This window comes from Natrix helvetica, assembly GCF_964273705.1.
Source record: "Natrix helvetica genome assembly, chromosome: 1".
Taxonomy (NCBI): domain Eukaryota; kingdom Metazoa; phylum Chordata; class Lepidosauria; order Squamata; family Natricidae; genus Natrix; species Natrix helvetica.
The window spans coordinates 358379582-358398893 of NC_138548.1; the positions used below are offsets into that span (position 1 = coordinate 358379582).

A 19312-nucleotide genomic window follows, 5' to 3' on the forward strand; every position below is an offset into this window, starting at 1 on the left:
ACATGATGCCCTTCTACCACTTGTATAATTGTTGAGATTCTTTCTCAACAAAAGCAATATTTGTATTTAGTAATACTCTTCATAATAGTCCAGTGTTTCATTTTATACATCTGACAAGTTCAAAATCAAAGGCCAGAGAGGGCATAAAACCAGGGACTCAGCATCTCAGTCCTTCCTTCTCTTCTTCTCCACCAACATTGAAACACGTGATCACCTTTTCTGTTCAGGACTCAAGCCATGTGGTTCTGTCCACCACTAAACCATCTTTCCAAGCAGCCTCCATGTCTCCAGTGTCTTTTTCCCCACTTGGAGCCGAACCCAGGAGGACATTTCTTCCAACAACATCATTAGAGGGAAGGCTATTGCTCTAACTAACCTGCTTTTTGTATATATATTAATATCTCTGCTTTTCCAGATCATGTTAACCCTTGCAGTGGGCCTAGGGTTACCCTGTGTTTGATTTCAGCAGTAGAACTGCCCTTGTGGACAATACTGGATCCAAAGAAGATTTTAATGCTTTAGACATTAAAAAGTGGAAAATTTAGCAATTGCTGCCTGCTGGTGAGCTGATCTCTTTTCTGGACAGGCAATGTTAGAGGCATCCTTTTCTTCTACTCCCAGAAGTGCTTTTCCAAAAGGCTGTAGGAAGTTAGCATCCAGCCCTCTTCTAGAAAAAATGAAATATCCTAGGAAATATTGAAAAGGCAGAATATTATATTTCCCTGGATGTGAAAAGGGAGAAACATGTTTTTAAAGACAAAGTAGCTCTCTGCAGCTTCCTGCCCTCCCCCCACTTTGTCAATGACCCATTAAAGCCTGATCTAATGTACTTTACATAATAAAGGAAGGATTAGCCTTCCAGAGAAACTCACCACATGGCATCTGGAAAATCAAACAGGGGACTCAAAATACAGCCTAGAAAGTTGCCCCTGCATGGCCCCATGGGAGCCTGAAAACAAATCAGGATACATTGCTTACAAAGGAACAGGAAACATAGAGGTGGGGCTGAACAGATTATAAAAAGCCCAGCAAGCCCCTTCCTCTTCTTCACCCAACGTTGAAGCATGTGATCACCTTTTCTGTTCAGGACTCAAGCCATGTGGTCCTGTTGGAAGAAATGTCCTTCTGGGTTCGGCTCCAAGTGGGGAAAAAGACACTGGAGACATGGAGGCTGCTTGGAAAGATGGTTTTAATGGTGGACAGGACCACGTGGCTTGAGCTCCTGAACAAAAAAGGTGATCACATGCTTCAATGTTGGTGGAGAAGAGAAGAGAAGGGAAGAGAGGAGAAGAGCAGACAAGAAGGGCTGAAGAAGGGCTTGCAGGGATTTTTATAATCTGTTCTGCCCCACCTATCTGTTTCCTGTTCCTGTGTAAGAAATGTATTCTGATTGGTTGCCAGACTCACATGGGCCCATGCAGGGGCAACCCTCTAGGCTGTTTTGTATTCAGGTTTGATTGAGTTCAAATGCCATGTGGTCAGTTGAATAAAGGCTTATATTATCATCCCTTCATTGTCACTGCCAGAACTCTACACCCATCCCCCTGGAGCTGAACTCTTTATTATGTAAAGTGGACTAGCTTGGCCTTCTTAATGGCCCATTGACAAAGTGGGGATGGGCAGGAAGCTGCAGGAATTTAGTGTTTAAAATGTGTTTCTCCCTTTTTCACATCCAGGAAAATATAATATTCTGCCTTATCAATATTTCCTAGATATTTCATTTTTCTGGGAGAGGGCTAGGTGATAACTTCCTACAATCCCTCCTTTTTTTTTTCAAAAAAATGTGAGTGGAACGCACATGTTTTTGACAAAAGATAAAATTGGTCAGATCAGGGAAACTTAATTTTTCTGATGGAAAAGCATTGAAAGAGACAGCAGAAGGATCCCTTCAGTGGCTCCCAGAGAGCTTTCAACCATGAAGGTCTTAGCAACCAGGGCACAATTTCTGGAAAGAAATTTACAATATCCAATTTACCATGCCAATTATTTTCAGATGTTTGATATCACTTTCTGTGAGCTTCCAGGTTACAAGCAAGCAGAAGTCCCCAAAAAAACCTTCACAGCCATGGTTCTGCCTTTTAAAGAAGTACAGGCTGCCCATTTCCAAGGGATTTCTTTAACCTGCCCTAGCTTCTATTTTAGTGAGGCCAAATTGAGTTTAGCTAGTGTGCAATACAAGCTATTTAGTATTTTTTTTAAAGTTACACACAATGAGCCCAGGGACTCCTATCAGAGACCACCAGTGCAACATGTCCTGCTTTACTGGGCAACTGGGCAGCATCACTTTTTTTTTTACAGTCAGGGTTTGAGTTTTGAAGATCCTTTCCGCTACTCTTCAAGTGGGGGAATTGCCTGAGGGGAACTGACCCTCCCCCATGGGATTAAAAGGGAGATATCTGCTTTTGTGCAAGGGCAAAATCAACCTAGGAAAAGCTTTGTGGAGTTAAGTCAAGGAGATAGTTTCAATCTAATTCTGAATGGAGCCTCTATCTCTCCCTCTCTCTTTGTGTGTGTGTGTGTGTGTAGTTGCTTCTACAATACAGAAAATACAGACATTTTGGACAAAATTTCCCTCCCACCAGCCAGAAATCTAAGGTGTTCAGATCTTGCTGTGCCAGCCATTCTCAAATACAATTCTTACATGAGTACATTAAACTGATTACAATATAAATGAGGCAAGGAAGAAAGCATAATAAATTTCTGTGAATGAAACAGAGAAAGAAAACCTTATCAAATTCCACCCTCCCCATAATCTTTTCAGCTGTCTTCTGGGAATTGAAAAGAGTCTTTTGGTCTTTACTTCATCTCGGAGTCCTTTTTCATGTCTGCTGGATGGTACTAGGCTTGGCTTGCTGGTAAGAGTGGTCAGTCAGTCTTGGCAGTCTGTCCCAGGCTTGGCAAAGTTTTTTTTCTCATATCAGGTTTTATCAGGAGGCAATCACCAGCAGCAAATTGGAGAGTTATGGTTTGAGCTAGCAGTCCTTTGTTTCTGAGGTAAAAAAAAGAGGCCAAGAATACAGTTCTTTACAGACATATCTTTAGTCTTATGTTGTGGAATCTCACCCATTCTGTCCAAGTGTGGAAATCCAAACATTATTTCAGGAGGCAGACGATGTAAATTTCATGGAACATGACATTCCCACTGCCTGTATGATTGAAACACTTTTGCAGTAAGATGAGTAAATTTCCAAGAGGGACAACAACTTGTGTTGCAAACAAACAAACAAACAAAATGTCATAGGGTAGAGCACCTTGACTCATAAGCGTTTAAAAATGCACTCAGGTGTAAAAGAGGGAGGTAAGAACAGCTTTAAAAAAAATTGCAATTAAAAAAAAGGTACTTTGAGTCAACACTCCAAAATATCAAATTCCATTCAGATGGAAGCAAATTCTCATTAAGTATGTTAAAACATTTACAAATGTAAGCAAAATATCTCAAAATCATTTCTTTTTATAGGTTTAATTAAGCATTTTAAACCTCAAAAATTTCCAGAAGAAGAAAAAAAAATCAAAATTGTATTCAGAGCAAAGAAATGTAACTGCATAATTTTTATATGCAGATGAAAGATCACAATAGTGAAAGGTAAGGGGAGCAGATCACCCATTTACTCCAAATTTCTCAGAAGAGAGGGGGGGGGAAAGTGGTTAAAGTGAGGAGAATAAATTTCAGCCTTTAATGACCCAAAAGGAAAGAGGGAAAGAAGGAGGGGGGAATGCCCAGAGGCATTCACAGGTATCACTGGGGCGTTTCATACACACACTCATGGTAAAAAATGAGCAGACACTCATTCTCCCCGCCTTTCCTACTTCCCTCCAAAGAATGACCCAGAAGGAAGAGTGGGGGTGGGAGGGGGAATTCACACAGGCAATTACTTGGATCTCTGGATCCATTCACTTATCACTCCCTGGGGCATGGGGGACATATACTCACATTCATACTGCAATCAGACCTTCATGCTTGCTCATGTCAAACAATCCTAGGTATTTCAGGAAGCTTTTTTTTTTCCACAAGCCACCAAGCTTCGTTCTCTTTTATTAGAGGATCTCACCCTCCCTTCAGGTTTGGAAATGATAACACACATGCATACACACACATACCATTAAACAACCTTGTAACTGACTGCTTCTTTATATGAAAGGGAATCAAACTACATTCATACCAACTTTACCATCAACATACTCACATTTGCACTGCAATCATTAATTTCACATACAAAAATCCCATTTCATTCTTTCTTCATGCAAGGCAGTTATTACAATTACTTCAGGGAGCTGTACATAAGCCAATGAGCTCCATTTTCTATTATTAAAGGATCTCAACTTCCCTCCAGGTCTGGAAATGATCACGCACTAGATTGTTAATGCCTGTCTCTGCCCTGGGATGTTCGTTTCTAATTTGGACCTGCCAGCGGACGCTGGCTAATTTTTAAAGATCCAAATTCTATCTTGATATCCCAGCACGCGCTGGCATTTTTAAATATCAAGATGTATAGAAACAATGTACAGAGATGTTTGTCCACACATTGTTTGCATTCAGCCAGGGTTCTAGGTTGGCTCTCCCAGCACATGCTGGCATATTTTTAAAGATCCAAGATGTATGGAGACTTTCATTAACACATCATTTGCATCTGGGTGGGGCCCTTGATTCATCTGATGGTGGCCAGAAAATCAGCAAATTTGTTGACAAAATCTAAATCAAAACTGCCTTCTGGAGGCCAGGTTTTTACTTTAGGACTAATAGAGTAGGTTGGTCAGAAAAATGTGCAGAGGGTTTTTACTCAGGTTGAAGGCAAACCTTTAGTAGGAATTTCCTTCATTTCATACATGCACACACAAGGCAACACTCTCCTCCTCCCCCCAAAAGGGAAAAAAAACTCTATACTCACCTGAAGAGTACAATCTTCTAGGGCTGAAAGACATGAGAACAAGGTTCCCTCCCCCACAGAAAAGGCATTGTTGGAGGATTAGAGGTAAGGGAGGGGGGGTAGATAGCTTGCAGGCAGAGTTTGAAAAATAAAACCATCAGTTACTCAGCAGATAAACAGATATTATGGGGATATCACAGATGAGAAATGGGGTCTGGATTCACATGCTCCAGGAAAGAAATGAACAGGTAAAATCATTTAGACACACAATAAATGCAATGCAAGGATGAAACTTTTCTTGCAAACATTTCCTGGGTTGTTACTTTAAGGTATAGGCAAGGAAGGAAGGAAAAAAAATATCTTTACTCTGTTTCTGCTGGCCAAAACAGACACAAAGTAAAGACTCTCCCCAGCTTCAGTTAGTTTTCTAGGCCCAACAAACTGAGCAAAGGCAATTTCTGCCAGTTTACTCCTTTCTTTCTTTGAACACTTTAAAATTCTTGTCTTTTGGATTGGAGACATCTTAGTTACAATTACCTTGAGGGTGCACAAAGACTTAGACATACAGACACAGACAAAGAGGGAAAAACAAAATCATTCCCACCATGAATTTCAGTTAAATTGGGGAAGGCACAAATCTTAACAAACAAAAACCACGTGGTTATATAGAAGACAGAGAAAGAGACAGACAAGAGGAAAAAAGAAATCCCACCATTTCCTTTTAAGTACCTTTTCAGCCAAATTAGTTTTTCCTGTATCATCTTTCAGCAAAGCCCATTTTCTACAATCTGCTCTTTTTTTCTTCATTCCGGCCAGGACGGGCATTTGCTTTTCGTCCCAGGCCCCCAACAACTCCCCTAGGGGGGTTTCCGTGGCTACCCTCGAGCTACCGCTTCCCATGATCCCATTTAGATGTGGGTTCACTTCGTCCTAGCCGGGTTTGCCACTTCGTATTTCCCCGCTTTACTTTCGCGTCCTTAGAGGACCTTTCGCACCCTTTTGAAGGGACTTTCTCTGTTTGCCCTTCGGAGGGTCTTATTGGTGCCCTTCGGAGGGACTTTTCGGGGGGTGCCCTTCGGAGGGACTTTTGACGCGTTCCTCACCGCGGGAACCTTCTCTCGATTCACGCCCTTTCACGCAGGGACTTTTCTTACAGTTTCAAGTCTTGGGGAAAGAGACCCGGAGGACCAGCCGCACAGTGACCCAGGAGGGGTGCTGTCGGAGCGGGTATGCGTACCTCCCTTTTTCTCACTAACTTTCTTATGGGCTTTAGCTTTTTTCTCTCACAGGACAAAAACAGCAGCAACAAAAAAAAATAAAAAATCCATTCACTTTTCCATCCATTTTCACACACACTAGTCACACACAGGCAGGCATACACACATTTCCCATGCTTTAAAATTAAATTTTAGAGAATTAAAATTTAGAGGTACTCACCTTCTTTCCAGGCAGCCTTTGAGCTCAAACTCAAAACCCCTTTAAAGCTTAGATCCAAATGGCTAAGGCCAAGATAAAGTCCACCCACAGACTCAATGGGGTCTGTGCCGGCATGGGAGGCTTACCTGGGCCATATCCATTTGTTAGGCTAGCTTGGAGTCCCATCTGTGGGGTGCCAATTGTTGGAAGAAATGTCCTTCTGGGTTCGGCTCCAAGTGGGGAAAAAGACACTGGAGACATGGAGGCTGCTTGGAAAGATGGTTTTAATGGTGGACAGGACCACGTGGCTTGAGTCCTGAACAGAAAAGGTGATCACATGCTTCAATGTTGGTGGAGAAGAGAAGAGAAGGGAAGAGAGGAGAAGAGCAGACAAGAAGGGCTGAAGAAGGGCTTGCAGGGATTTTTATAATCTGTTCTGCCCCACCCATCTGTTTCCTGTTCCTGTGTAAGAAATGTATTCTGATTGGTTGCCAGACTCACATGGGCCCATGCAGGGGCAACCCTCTAGGCTGAGTTTGAATTCAGGTTTGATTGAGTTCAGATGCCATGTGGTCAGTTGAGTAAAGGCTTATATTATCATGCCTTCATTGTCACTGCCAGAACTCTACACCCATCCCCCTGGAGCTGAACTCTTTATTATGTAAAGTGGACTAGCTTGGCCTTCTTAATGGCCCATTGACAAAGTGGGGATGGGCAGGAAGCTGTAGGAATTTAGTGTTTAAAATGTGTTTCTCCCTTTTTCACATCCAGGAAAATATAATATTCTGCCTTATCAATATTTCCTAGATATTTCATTTTTCTGGGAGAGGGCTAGGTGATAACTTCCTACAGTCCCATCCACCATTAAAACCATCTTTCCAAGCAGCCTCCATGTCTCCAGTGTCTTTTTCCCCACTTGGAGCTGAACCCAAATGGACCTTTCTTCCAAGGCAATTGGATTTTCTTGGGGTTTTTTTTTCTTTGAAAATCTTTCGCTTTGAAAATCTGTGAAAATCATCCCATAAGCTTCTTCAGTTCTTCTTGGACGAGAAGCGAAACGTTTTCAAAGAAAACCAAGAATTGTCTTTTGGAAAAGTACCTCTGGGACAACCACAACCTGAATGACTTTGAACCTCTATGGACACTTTCCTTTGTAGAAAGCTAGCACCCACCCTTCTCCTAGGACAGCGATGGCAAACCCTTTCTGCCTCGCGTGCCATAAGTGGGGGGAGCGCAGGGGGGTCGTGTGGAGGCGTGCCACACCCATAATGCAATGCACGACCCCCCCCGGGCACATGCGCGCACTACAGGCGTGACCCCCCCCATTTTTGCATGCTTTTTTCGCCCTCCCCAGGCTCCAGAGGCTTTATAGGATCATGGGGAGGGCGAAAACAGCCTCCCCCCTCCGGAAGTGCTCCGGAGGCTTCAGGGACCTTCAGGATGCTTCCCTGAAGCCTCCGAAGCAGTCAAAACGACCCTCCGAGCAAACCAGAAGTGACTTCCGGTTTCCTCGGAGGGTCGTTTTAAGCGCTCCGAAGGCTTCAGGGACCTTCAGGAGGCTTCCGGGCAAACCGGAAGTTTGGGAATGGACTTCCGGTTTGCTCAGAGGGTCATTTTGACTGCTCCGGAGGCTTCAGGGAAGCCTCCTGGACGTCCCTGAAGCCTCCGGAGCCGTCAAGTGACTTCCGGTTTCCTCGGAGGGTCGTTTTAAGTGCTCCAAAGGCTTCAGGGACCTTCAGGAGGCTTCCCTGAAGCCTCGGGAGCAGTCAAAATGACCGTCCGAGCAAACAGGAAGTCCATTCCCAAACTTCCGGTTTGTTTTTTGCACTCTGGAGGCTTCAGGGAAGCTCATGAAGGCCTCCGGGGGTGGGGAGGCTCTCTTCGCCCTCCCCAGGCTCCTATAAAGCCTCTGGAGCCTGGGGAGGGCGAAAAATGGCTTTTAAAAGGGTGAACTCAGCTGGTCAGCATGCGCATGTGCACTGGCCAGCTGACACGGCAGCGCCTCACGTACCCTGACAAATGGCTCCACGTGCCACCTGTGGCACGCGTGCCATAAGTTCGCCATCACTGTCCTAGAATAATGAAATGAAATATTTTAGGAAATATTAAAACCGGCATAATATTATATTTCCCCCCAAAAGAGAGAGAAATCCTAAGGGAGACAGAAACTCAGAGCTTCAGCTCCCTGTCCCCAGCAGGTATTTGGTGCCCATGGAGAAGGACTGGCCCAGCCTATCTACCAGACTTCAGCCTCAGGGTGATGGGATTGGCTCTCACTCAAGATCCAAAACAGGGCAAAGCCATTAAGACACAATAGATATTGCCCAACAACACCCTTTCTGAATACAAGACCCTTCATTGCATCAGCAAGCTTCAATCAAGCCCGAGACTCAAAACAGCCTACAAAGTTGGCTATAGTCCCCTGCAGAGTCTCATGGAAGTCTGACAGCAGCCAATAAAATACATTTCTTGCACAGGAACAGGAAGCTCAAGGCCCAAGAGAGGGTATAAATAACCCTCACTCTCCACTCCATGTGGTCAGCTGCCCAGGACCTCAAACCCATGTGGTCCTGTTCCTCAATAAACCATCTTTCCAACCAGCCTCCACGTTTCCAGTGTCTTTCAACCCGCTTGGAACTGAACCAGCTGGATATTTCTCCCAAACACCTTCTACTCTAATGCCCATCATTCCCAGACAGCCCAATAGAATACGATCTCTCATCAGCCCTTGCAGGGTCCTCTTGGCATTGCGCACGCAGTCCACCAGGGGGCTCCCTCAGCAACCGTTGGAAAAGCCGGGGAGCACACACCTGAAACTTTCACCCCGCCGCTGCTTTCAGGAGGGAACTGAGCATGCGCTTGCCTCTTTTGCGAGCTCAAGAGACACACGTGCTGCCCGGTGTATTTTTTCCCCAGAAAAGGTTTGAAAGCGTTACCAGCCATTTCTCCGATTCTGCTCCCCCTCGCTCTGCTTCCCTCTTAGGCTGAGCCTTTCCAGGAGTCCAAGAGGCTGCAAGGAAGCCTTGCACGGAGGGAGACCAAGACCTGGCTCCGGAGTTCAGTAAGTGGGGGTGGGAGGGGAGTTTTTCTTCCACGGGCTGGATCGCGCGTGGAGAGACGCAAAACTTTCATCATGTTCGGAATCCTAGAAAGTGGGGAGCCCCTTGTCCCATGTTCCCCTGCCGCCCCTGTGCACGCACGGGAACAGGCAGGGAAGAAATCAAAAGCTCGATGCGTTGCCTCCAAGGAGGAAAATCAAGATGGCCCATTTCCTTGGGGGGGGGGGAACTTCTAGGCGCGGGGCGGAGGAGAGGGTCGGCTTTGCAAAGCCGGTTGGTGCCTCCAAGTCAGTCTTGACTCCCTGGACAATTCCCTGCAAATTTCTTGGCCCCGTTTTCAAAAGGGCTTCCTCTTTCCTAAGCTGAGAGAAGCGACTGCCGAAGTCTCACCGGGCTTCAAGGTGGGCAAGGATTCGAACTCGCTTTCCTGTTTGCCCGCTTTCCTCCACTGTCACCAGTTGGCTTTGCCAGAAAGTGTTACATGAAGGGAGGTGGAATGCAGGCTAGGATGGGTCATTCACACTATATACAGGTAGTCCTCAACTTGCAATCACAGTTGAGCCCAACATTTCTGTTGCTTAGTGAAGCGTTTGCCAAGTGAATTTTGCGCCATTCTTGCCACGGTTGTTAAGTTAATCACCGCGTGTAATAATACGGTTGTTAAATGAATCTGGCTTCCCCATTGACTTGTCTTGTCAAAAGATTGCTCAAGGCGATCACATGACCTCGGGACGCTGAAACAGTCGTAAATATGAGTCAGTTGCCAGACGTCTGCATTTTGATCATGTGATCGTGGGGACGCTGCAACAGTCACAAGTGTGAAAAGTGATAAGTCGCTTTTTAGTGCCGTTGTAACTTTGAACGGTCACTAAATGAACTGTTGTAAGCTGAGGACTACCTGTACTCTCTAAGCCACTGTTGTTGTTTTTCAAACTTGGCCAATGGAAATGCCAGGAGTTTTAAGTCAATACAATACAATACAATAGTAGAGTTGGAAGGGACCTTGGAGGTCTTCTAGTCCAACCCCCTGCCTAGGCAGGAAACCCTATACCGTTTCAGACAAATAGCTATCCAACACCTTCTTAAAGACTTCCAGTGTTGGGGCATTCACAACTTCTGGAGGCAAACTGTTCCACTGATTAATTGTTCTCACTGTCAGGAAATTTCTCCTCAGTTCTAAGTTGCTTCTCTCCTTGATTAGTTTCCACCCATTGCTTCTTGTTCTACCCTCAGGTGCCTTGGAAGGGTCATTACATCTTATGTTGGCCAAGTTTGAAAAAAGACTGGGTTAGGTTAAAAGTGGGAAATGATGTGCCTTTTTCTACGATGTGCCTCAATCAAAGCATGTTTAAAGCCTACATGGCTTTAAACATGCTTTGGCTGATTCACTTGGATATTAGTTTGATATGCTTTGGATGGTGGTTTGTTAATTCTGGCTTCTGGAGTTCAGCTAAGGGCTTGGACCAGAAGGTGAATGGGATTCTGCTGGCTGGAAGTTCAAATGTTGATTGATTTATCCATTAAATCAATTTAGATAGCCACTCGTTCCAATTGCTACTTGGGACCTGAGACATTTATGATCTGGATTGTACAGAGGTTGTCTTTAACATTGAAAGAAGTCCTCAAAATTATTTGAATGCATCACTAAGATATAGATACATGTTTTAAATGTAGTTGTCCAATACTTTTAGTCCTTGGCAGAAATTGATCTAGAAGCTTACTACATAATTTTCTCCACACAAAGATAAATCAGTCTACCTACTAAGCTTTTCCCCTCTCTTCCCAGATATTAGTAGGTTCCTAAGAATTTCTTATTTGGGTTTTTGTGGCTGCTCAGTTGGTCAAGCTGTATTTCTGGAAGTTTCATTTGTTTTCCATTTCAGATATGTAAGTTAGAAGTCTTTCCTGATTCCTCCGGAGACTGAAGGACCTTGGGAGGGAAGAGGATTGAATGACCTTGGCAGCTTTGAAGACCAGAGAGAAGATGGAGAGACAGTGGCAAGTGCATGCAGATGTTGGGAAAGGCCCTCCAGTTACTCAGCCTTGGAGCTGTGGGGAGAATGGGGGAAGTCCTGGGCAGAAGAGCCAAGAAGAAGAAGCCAGGAGTTCAGAAGTTCAATGCTGTGACTTCAGAAAAGTGCAGTTCCAGGAGGGGAAGAGTCCCCGAGATGTTTGCTTTCAGCTTCATCTCCTTTGCCATCAGTGGCTGCAGCCGGAAAAACACACCAAGGCTCAGATGCTGGACTTGGTGCTCCTGGAGCACTTCCTGGCTGTCCTTCCCCCAGAGATGGAGCAATGGGTGCGGGAGTGTGGAGCGGAGACCAGTTCCCAGGCGGTGTCCCTGGCCGAAGGCTTCTTGCTGACCCAGGAGGAGGAAAAGATGCAAGAGGAGTTGCAGGTGTGAGAATGTAATCGTGACAGCTCTAAAACGGAATTCTCCAAATTGGCGGTATTGGGGGATTATGAGCTTCCTAAACCAGTTGTTCCCTTCTTCTTCCAGGGGATATATTTGGGGCAATTCTTACATTCTCAGCTTCCTGCTTCAGCGATAGACAGTGGGGTCTGCTAGGTTAAGGGTGCAGTTTGATCATTCATTTTTTATCTCTTTGCTCTTCCTTTCTTCCTCATGTCACATTGTGTCCAGAAATCCTTGGAAGCGGTGACCGAGTATGCCAAGGAAAAGAAATATTCATCCAAACCTTCTCAAGAGCTGCTGTTCAGGGAGAGCTTCCGGAAAAATGAAAGTCAGGACCGCACGTCAGGTAACGGAAGCTCTTTCCGTGTGGTGTGAGATTTCAACATTTAGCTTCTTCCTTGCTCCTCTTGATTAGAATCCCCCTCTTTAACAAATCTGTTTTCACCATTTTTCTCTCTCACACAGAGAGTAGAAAGCAGTCCTCGGTCTTTTTAGAATCACCTGGTCTTTGGGATGGAGCTGAAAGAGTAGCTGAACCTGGGCTTCAGGTAAGGAGGAGAAACATCAGAAAAGATTCATGAAACCTGGATGGGTTTCATTTTGTGCTGGAGTTCAGTGTATACCAGGGGTCCCCAGCTCCCATTCCGTGGAATAACACCGATGTGCGGCATGCCACTCAAACAAGCAAAGCTCCATTCACAGGAGGAAGGCAACAATGAAACACCTCACCGTCCTCTGGTCTGCGGAAAAACCTCTCCATGGAACCAGCCCTTGGTGCCCAAAACATTGGGGGGGCGCTGGTGTATAGTATTGCTGTTTCTAAGCAGCACACCTTTGGATCAGGTCATTAAAATTTCACATTCAGTTTAGCCTACCTGTTCCTTCTGATAAGCTTTCTCCACCCTCCTGCTTCAGACTTAGATTTCACTGACCAGATGTTGTCTCAACCGGAAATCTTCCTTCTGTCCCCCACGGCCATAGTCATCTACCATTACAACTGCACCCAACACTTCCATGAAGGTGTGAAATGGGGGCAGAGTTGCTCCCTCACTGGATAAAGTAAGCCATTGGCAAAAATTTCAGGGCGGGTTTCACCACTATTTTGCTCTGCCCAACCTACAAAGAATTGGAGCCACTGATAAGTAGTAGGTTTAAGACCTAACCCCCATTTTTAACCCAGAAGACTTTTTTTAGTTCCCTTCACTGAAAGGTATCCCAGGTCCTGCAGCAAACTTCAGTTGTGCCATTAGCCAAAAGCTGTGAGATTTTGAATTCTGCACAAGATGTCCACTGTACCCATTGCATCTCTCTCCTTGAATTGGTGGAAGAAAACTGCCAAATTATGCTTGGGATTATCTATTAATAGGGAAACTTCTTTCTTTGTTCAGGATTTTGTGTCTTTGGATGACGTGGCCGTATATTTCTCCAAGGAAGAGTGGTCTCAACTGGATCCTGCCCAAAAAGCTCTCCATGGAGAAGTCATGCTGGAGAATTCCAGGAATCTGGCTTCTCTGGGTAAGAACCCCTCTCTCTGCTCAGAAACATAGAAAAGTCATGGAGTCCGAGAGGGGGCTTAGATGTTATTTAAAAAAATAGATTAAGTGAAATAAGTGAGTAGATGCAACTAGCTGATTTGATAGATAGATGATAGATAGATAGATAGATAGATAGATAGATAGATAGATAGATAGATAGATAGATAGATAGATGATAGATAGATAGATAGATAGTGCTGATAATTAAAGGGAGACTAGTATAGATCTATTTCAAGCTATTTAGCTCTCATCAACTAGCCATACCCTTACTGGGAATTGAACCTGGGCTGTATTACATATTAGGCAGTTGTATTAGCCACTAAGCCACAGGCTCTCCTCCTTTATCAGCTAAGCCAGGGAAATAGATATGTATTGTGTCACAACCCCTGGTGTGCCCAAATATGGGAGGGAGCATACTGCTTCCCTTTTCTGTCTATCGGCTCACCCTAGGAGCCATCCAGGCAGAAAGCCATTTTTTTAATGTTGCCTTGTTACATTTGTGTTGCATTTATATATATTAGCCCTTTTTAAATTTACATCCTGCCCTGTATAATTTTTTTTAGTGCAGGTAACCTTCGAGATACAACAGGCCAATTGATGAGCATTCTGAAGTACGACAGACCGCCCCCCCCTCAAAAAAAAGCTACATATGACCATGTTTCAAGGTTAAAACAAAATGGCGGCTGTATTTGGGCGGCTACTACATGGCCCAGAAACAAACTCCTTTTTTTTTTGCTGCCCTAACAAGTTCCGCACCATGTTGAAGCTTTCAGCTGCATTCAGAAGCTTCTGCAACACTCTGCCAAATTCTCTAAGGCAGCAAAATGAAGCAATTTCTCTGGCGGTTGCCATTTTGTCCCACCTACTAGTGAGTGGCCCCTTCTCTCCCTATCCAAACTTGCCAGAATCCTTCAACACTTGGGCCTGCTCCTCACAGGCCCATCCCACCCCACTGTAAAAGATTGGCCTGCTTGACAGCTATTTATACGGAGCTGTCAAACAGGACGGCCAATCAGAATCGTCTGACAGCCCGCGTTCAGCCAAGCCGCGCCTTAGCCAATCAGGCATGGCTTGTCTGTTGCCAGCTGCCAAGGCATAACACCCACGTTTACTTTCCGAAGCTCTCCGGACCTCATGTTGTAGAAAGAGGGCAGGGCAGGTGTCCCGGGGCTGGATGGTGGCAATCCAGATGCAGCCGCCATTTTGTCCCCACTCATTTGTGGGTGGGACAAAATGGCAGCCACCAGAGAAATGGCTTCATTTTGCTGCCTTAGAGAAGTCGGCCTAGTGTTGCCGAAGCTTCTGGATGCAGCAGAAAGCTTCAGCACTGTGCAGGCAGCAAGACGAAGCCGTTTGTCTCCAGGCCATGCAGCAGTAATCCAAATACAAGCTGCCATTTTGTCCCCACCCACAAATAGGCACAGACAAAATGCCCACTGCCGGACAAACTGCTTCATTCTGCTGCCTTAGAGAGGTCACCACAGAGCTGCAGATGCTTCTGAATGCTGAAGAAACCATTGTGCAGAGCTTCTTAAATCAGCAAAACAAAGCAGTTTGTCCCTGGGCTGGTTGGTGGTAACCAGACCATTGTCACCATTTTGATGCTGGGACAAAAAGGCTGCCATATTTGGAACCGTGTCATGTAGCTGCGCAAAGAAGGGAATCATTCCAGTGCTCTGGAAGGCCTCGGAGTTTGGCCTGGTGGGGTGTGAACCAGGCCTAAACTCTGGGAGGACCAGGTGGAAGTAGGAGAAGCCTTGTTGGGACCCAAGGCATGAGAAGTGGACCATGGGGTGGCTTGGGGACAAGGGCAAGTGAGCCCAGGCCTGTAGTAGACCACCAACATCCTCCCCCACTTAGGAGCCACTCCAAGTGCTCCACTTAACAATTAGAACATTGGTTATATGTTTCATCGGGGAGGACAGGAATGGGAGGGTCATTAGGTGACACATTTCACCTAAAGACTGTGCAACCTGCAGTAGTAATGGGTGGGTTCTGTCACTGCGTTTTTTTTTTTTGTTGTTTGCCAGCTGTGCTTCAACTCTAAGACATACGGTAGACTGATCTGACTCTTATCACTAAACTCACTACGCATGTCCACATTCTTTCATCATTATTATTGCTTCTTTTGTTCGCCTGCCAAGGTGGTAGGCAGGAATGCTGCCAAAATATAATCATTAGCTAGTAAGTTTTGTTTTTTTAAATTTTCTTTACAATAAAATGTGCTTCTTAGAATATATCTTGGGTTTATTTTGCTTAATTATCAAGTATTCTTCAAGGAAAGAGCATGGTTCATCCCTCATTAAATACAGGGCTGAATTTACACCCTGACAGGTTCCATTAAGGTTGTATCTTGAGGACTGCCTGTAAATAAAGCAGCGGGCATACTAAATACTCCTTCCATCTCCTATTTTTCTCTGTAATAACAACCTTGTGACATGGGCGAGCTAAGAGAGAGACTGGCCCAAAGTCACCCAAGTGGCATTCATGCTTAAGGAGAAGCTAGTCCTCAAGGCGTCTGGTTTTCTAGTGTAGCGCCTTAACCAGTAGACCAAACTGCCTCTATGCAACAAAGAAATTTATTGAAAGGAAAATTGGAACACTGCACAGGTATCCATTTTCACAGAAATGAAATGGGTATCTTTCCAAGTTCCTTCTGCTCATAAAAGGCAAAATATTCATATTTATTTATTTCCACGAAAGAGACAATTGGCAAAAAAAAGAGAGACAACTAATGACCGCATTGGTTGGAAACATGTGGAAGAGGCCTTCATCCTGGATAGACAGTGGGTAAGATGATGATGATGATGATGATGATGATGATGATGATGATGATGATGATATATTTCCATGCCGTAGAAGATTATAGCAGGAAATTGTGGGGTGGGCTGCATGCAGGGATAGGATGGCCTCCCTTAAGCAAATTTCTGCCTTCCTTGTATTGATGCTGAATGGCTGCTATTGAACACCAATTTAGTGTATAATAATGTTCTTTGACATGACCTGATGGTGGATGAAGCAACTGATTGGCATGCATAAGCAAGATTTGGACGTGCCCTGAAATGGGCTCAACTTGGCCCCTGAGTTTGACATCATCCCAAATTGGAAGTGGGGAGCTATTGCCATCCAGAAAGTCCTATTGGTTTTGAAAGGCACTGCTCTGCAGACAAGTGGAAATGAGACTTTCATTGAAATTGGGAAGCTGGTGGGTAAGTTGCTGCCCCTGGCGTGATGATATGGTATCCAAAGCATTTCAGGAGTTCATAACACAATGTGACTGACCCAGGTCATCAATACACTGGTGGTCAAAGATTAGATCAGGGTTTTATCTTAGGTTCGTTGTGACATGATCCGTTCCTGATGTACGAACCTGATAGGAGCCCACTTGGAAATGCATATTTGGTAAAACCTTAGTTCAGATCTTCATATTAGTCAACAAAGCAGACAAAAATATATTGATCAGATAAATTTTAGCAGAAAAAGTTTGATCTTTAATCATTTCCGTAGTTTTCTGACAATTTTCATTTTGCTTTTTCAAGGCTTTAATGGGCAAGAGAGTAAGAATTGCAAGGAGGAACGCCAAGCAATCCACTCGAAAGACAGAAAAGAGAAATTTGCTGATCAGATGCAACCAAAGAGTGATGAAACAAAGCAATTACAAAATGGAATTAAAAAAGGCTTTCCTTGGGTCAGTCGACTTCGTAACTATACAATCATTGATATGGGAGAAAGACCATATCAAAGCATGGAGTGTGGAAAGAACTTTAATACATCGGATTATTTGATTTTCCATAAGAAAACACATTCAGAAGAGAAACCAAATACTTGCAAGGAGTGTGGAAAGAGCTTCTCTTATAATCACTCTCTTAGAAGACATGAAAGGGATCACAAAGGAAAAAGATCTTATAAATGCATGGATTGTGGAAAGACCTTTACTCGTAGGACTACTTTTAATTCCCACAAGAAGATCCACACAGGAGAGAAGCCATATCAATGCATGGAATGTGGAAAGATATTTACTCGTAGGAGTAATCTTAATTCACACAAGATAACCCACACAGGAGAGAAGCCATATCAATGCATGGAGTGTGGAAAGAGCTTTACTCGTAGGACTACTCTTAATTCCCACAAGAGGATCCACACAGGAGAGAAGCCATATCCGTGCATGGAGTGTGGGAAGAGCTTTAGATTCAAAGGTGATCTTAGTAGGCATAAAATGAGTCGCCACTCAGGGGGGAATCCCTGTCAATGCAGGGAGCACGGAAAAATATGTGGAAAGGGATTAGGAGGAATTGTGTTCCATTAAAGGATCCCCAGAGGGGGGAAACCGTATCAGTGAAAAGAGCTTGAGAAGTCGTAGCTCTCATTTACCATGAAAGGTTCCACAGAGGGGAGCAGTGTTATCAATGCAGGGAGTGCAGGAAGAGCTTCAATACAAATAGTTGTCTAAAATCTCACCCAAGGGTCCATTTGAATAATAATAAATATCAAACCTACTTCGATATGCCCACATAAATTACCTTTCTAATCCAGATCAGAACAAGATGAATCCTAAATCATAATTGTGGTTTTGCTAAGTAGGAGGTTGCAAAGAAAATGTAACAATGGAGATAGCGGAAATTAACTGCTCTGCCAGCAATGTGTCCTGCGTATTAGTTAATAGTTGCAGATTCCCCAATTGTGTTTGGAGGGACTCCATCTGAACAATATATCCCTGCTGTGTCTCAGGTAGAGAAAAGTTGATTGGCATTTCTCCCTTCAGACCAGAAGTGTATAACCCTCCATCCCTTTCTAGAATTCAAGTTGTTTCTCCTTCCCTTAATCTTATTACAATCTACGTTTCCATCCTTACTTCTTATTATGAAGCCCAACGACAGCAATAGTTGGGGAAGAAATTTTACTGATCCTGAATTGGAAGAAGCAGTTCAGCGTCTGTCTCCTATCTTGTGATCTTCCTTCCTTCCTTCCTTCCTTCCTTCCTTCCTTTCCTTTCCTTTCCTTTCCTTTCCTTTCCTTTCCTTTCCTTTCCTTTCCTTTCCTTTCCTTTCCTTTCCTTTCCTTTCCTTTCCTTTCCTTTCTTTCCTTGTTTTGCTTTATGTAAGAGTGAAAAAAAGAACTTAAAGCATGTTGAGGTCACAGTCAAGCATCAGCCGAGGAAAGAGATTTTTGGAACCCGGGGGAATAGGACAATCATCATATCTCCATATTGGAAAGTGCTGCAATTTTTACAAAGGAATTTCTATTTCATGGGGATGAAAGTAACTAAATTTGAACTGAGAACTTATCACAGAATCTTCACCACAAACCTGTATAAATGTACGGAAGAAACTTCAGAGGAAGAATTCTGGAAAGGAACTATGATTTAGAAGTCCTACAGATGGACATGCAAATGCTTCTCCAGTGAAAGTCCCAAATTCTGGTTTTCTCTGGAGTGGTCAGGACCCAGACAAAGGCTAAAATAGATTTTGTTTTTTACATTTACCTAAAACCTGAGATTAAATTAACTAAATTGTGTTAACTTGATTATTTTTGAGTCATCTATTTAATGAACTTTGGGTCGATTGCAAATTACAAGCATGAGATGTTTGGAGGGTTTTGGATTCTCATGCTAGCTTGAAACGGTCGCTTAACAGGAGACTTAAGTGGAGAAGTTGAGGAGAAACTAATTTGTCCAAAGACCTGAATTTACAGCAGGAGATAAGAGCCCCAAGTCTCAGATCCGACCTTGGTACCCTCAATGACACCGTCCTCACATCTGATGCCAGGGTTCTCTTTGACTTTCATAGCTTCCATTCCAGGGGTGTCAAACTCAATTTCATTGAGGGCCACAGCAGGGTTGTGTTTGATCGCGGGGGCAGGGGGGCATGGCCAGTTCAATGTCACACGTGTGGGGGGCGTCTGTGGCGGCCCAAGCTCTCTGCCAATGAAAACGGGCTCCCAAGCTCTCTTTTTAGCTGTGACTGCCTCCTGCAACCCTCTGCCAGTGAAAATGGAGCTTGAGCTCCATTTTCTGTGGCAGAG

At 44.3% G+C, this 19312-nt stretch overlaps 2 protein-coding genes across 3 annotated transcripts in view; both read left to right on the plus strand.

The window, feature by feature from the left end:
- The first annotated feature begins 6487 nt into the window (after positions 1-6487).
- LOC309397742 (uncharacterized protein) overlaps positions 6488-19312 on the plus strand; it is a 295216-nt gene continuing 282391 nt past the window's right edge. The window contains exon 1 of the mRNA XM_081964036.1: positions 6488-6610. The gene's annotated coding sequence lies outside the window, so the exon portion shown is untranslated. The remainder of the gene's footprint in view (positions 6611-19312) is intronic.
- Positions 8787-18814, plus strand: LOC309398099 (zinc finger protein 213-like). 2 transcript variants are annotated; one of them, XM_081964650.1, is made up of 6 exons: positions 8787-9342; positions 11224-11738; positions 11985-12102; positions 12252-12304; positions 13145-13271; positions 16831-18814. In XM_081964650.1, the coding sequence occupies exons 2-6, from the start codon at positions 11292-11294 to the stop codon at positions 17595-17597; spliced, it is 1512 nt and encodes a 503-aa protein (XP_081820776.1). In that variant the 5' UTR covers positions 8787-9342; positions 11224-11291; the 3' UTR covers positions 17598-18814. The 2 variants fall into 2 exon arrangements, with proteins under 2 accessions (XP_081820776.1, XP_081820775.1); XM_081964649.1 differs by having other exon boundaries at positions 8789-9342; positions 12222-12304.

What these genes read in the sequence shown, in the direction of transcription:
- LOC309398099 (XM_081964649.1), top strand. Translation starts at nt 11,292, where the DNA reads ATGACCTTGGCAGCTTTGAAGACCAGAGAGAAGATGGAGAGACAGTGG. An exon ending in TAGCTGAACCTGGGCTTCAG is followed by an intron (nt 12,305 to 13,144) that starts GTAAGGAGGAGA and finishes TTCTTTGTTCAG; the next exon opens with GATTTTGTGTCTTTGGATGA. An exon ending in CAGGAATCTGGCTTCTCTGG is followed by an intron (nt 13,272 to 16,830) that starts GTAAGAACCCCT and finishes TGCTTTTTCAAG; the next exon opens with GCTTTAATGGGCAAGAGAGT.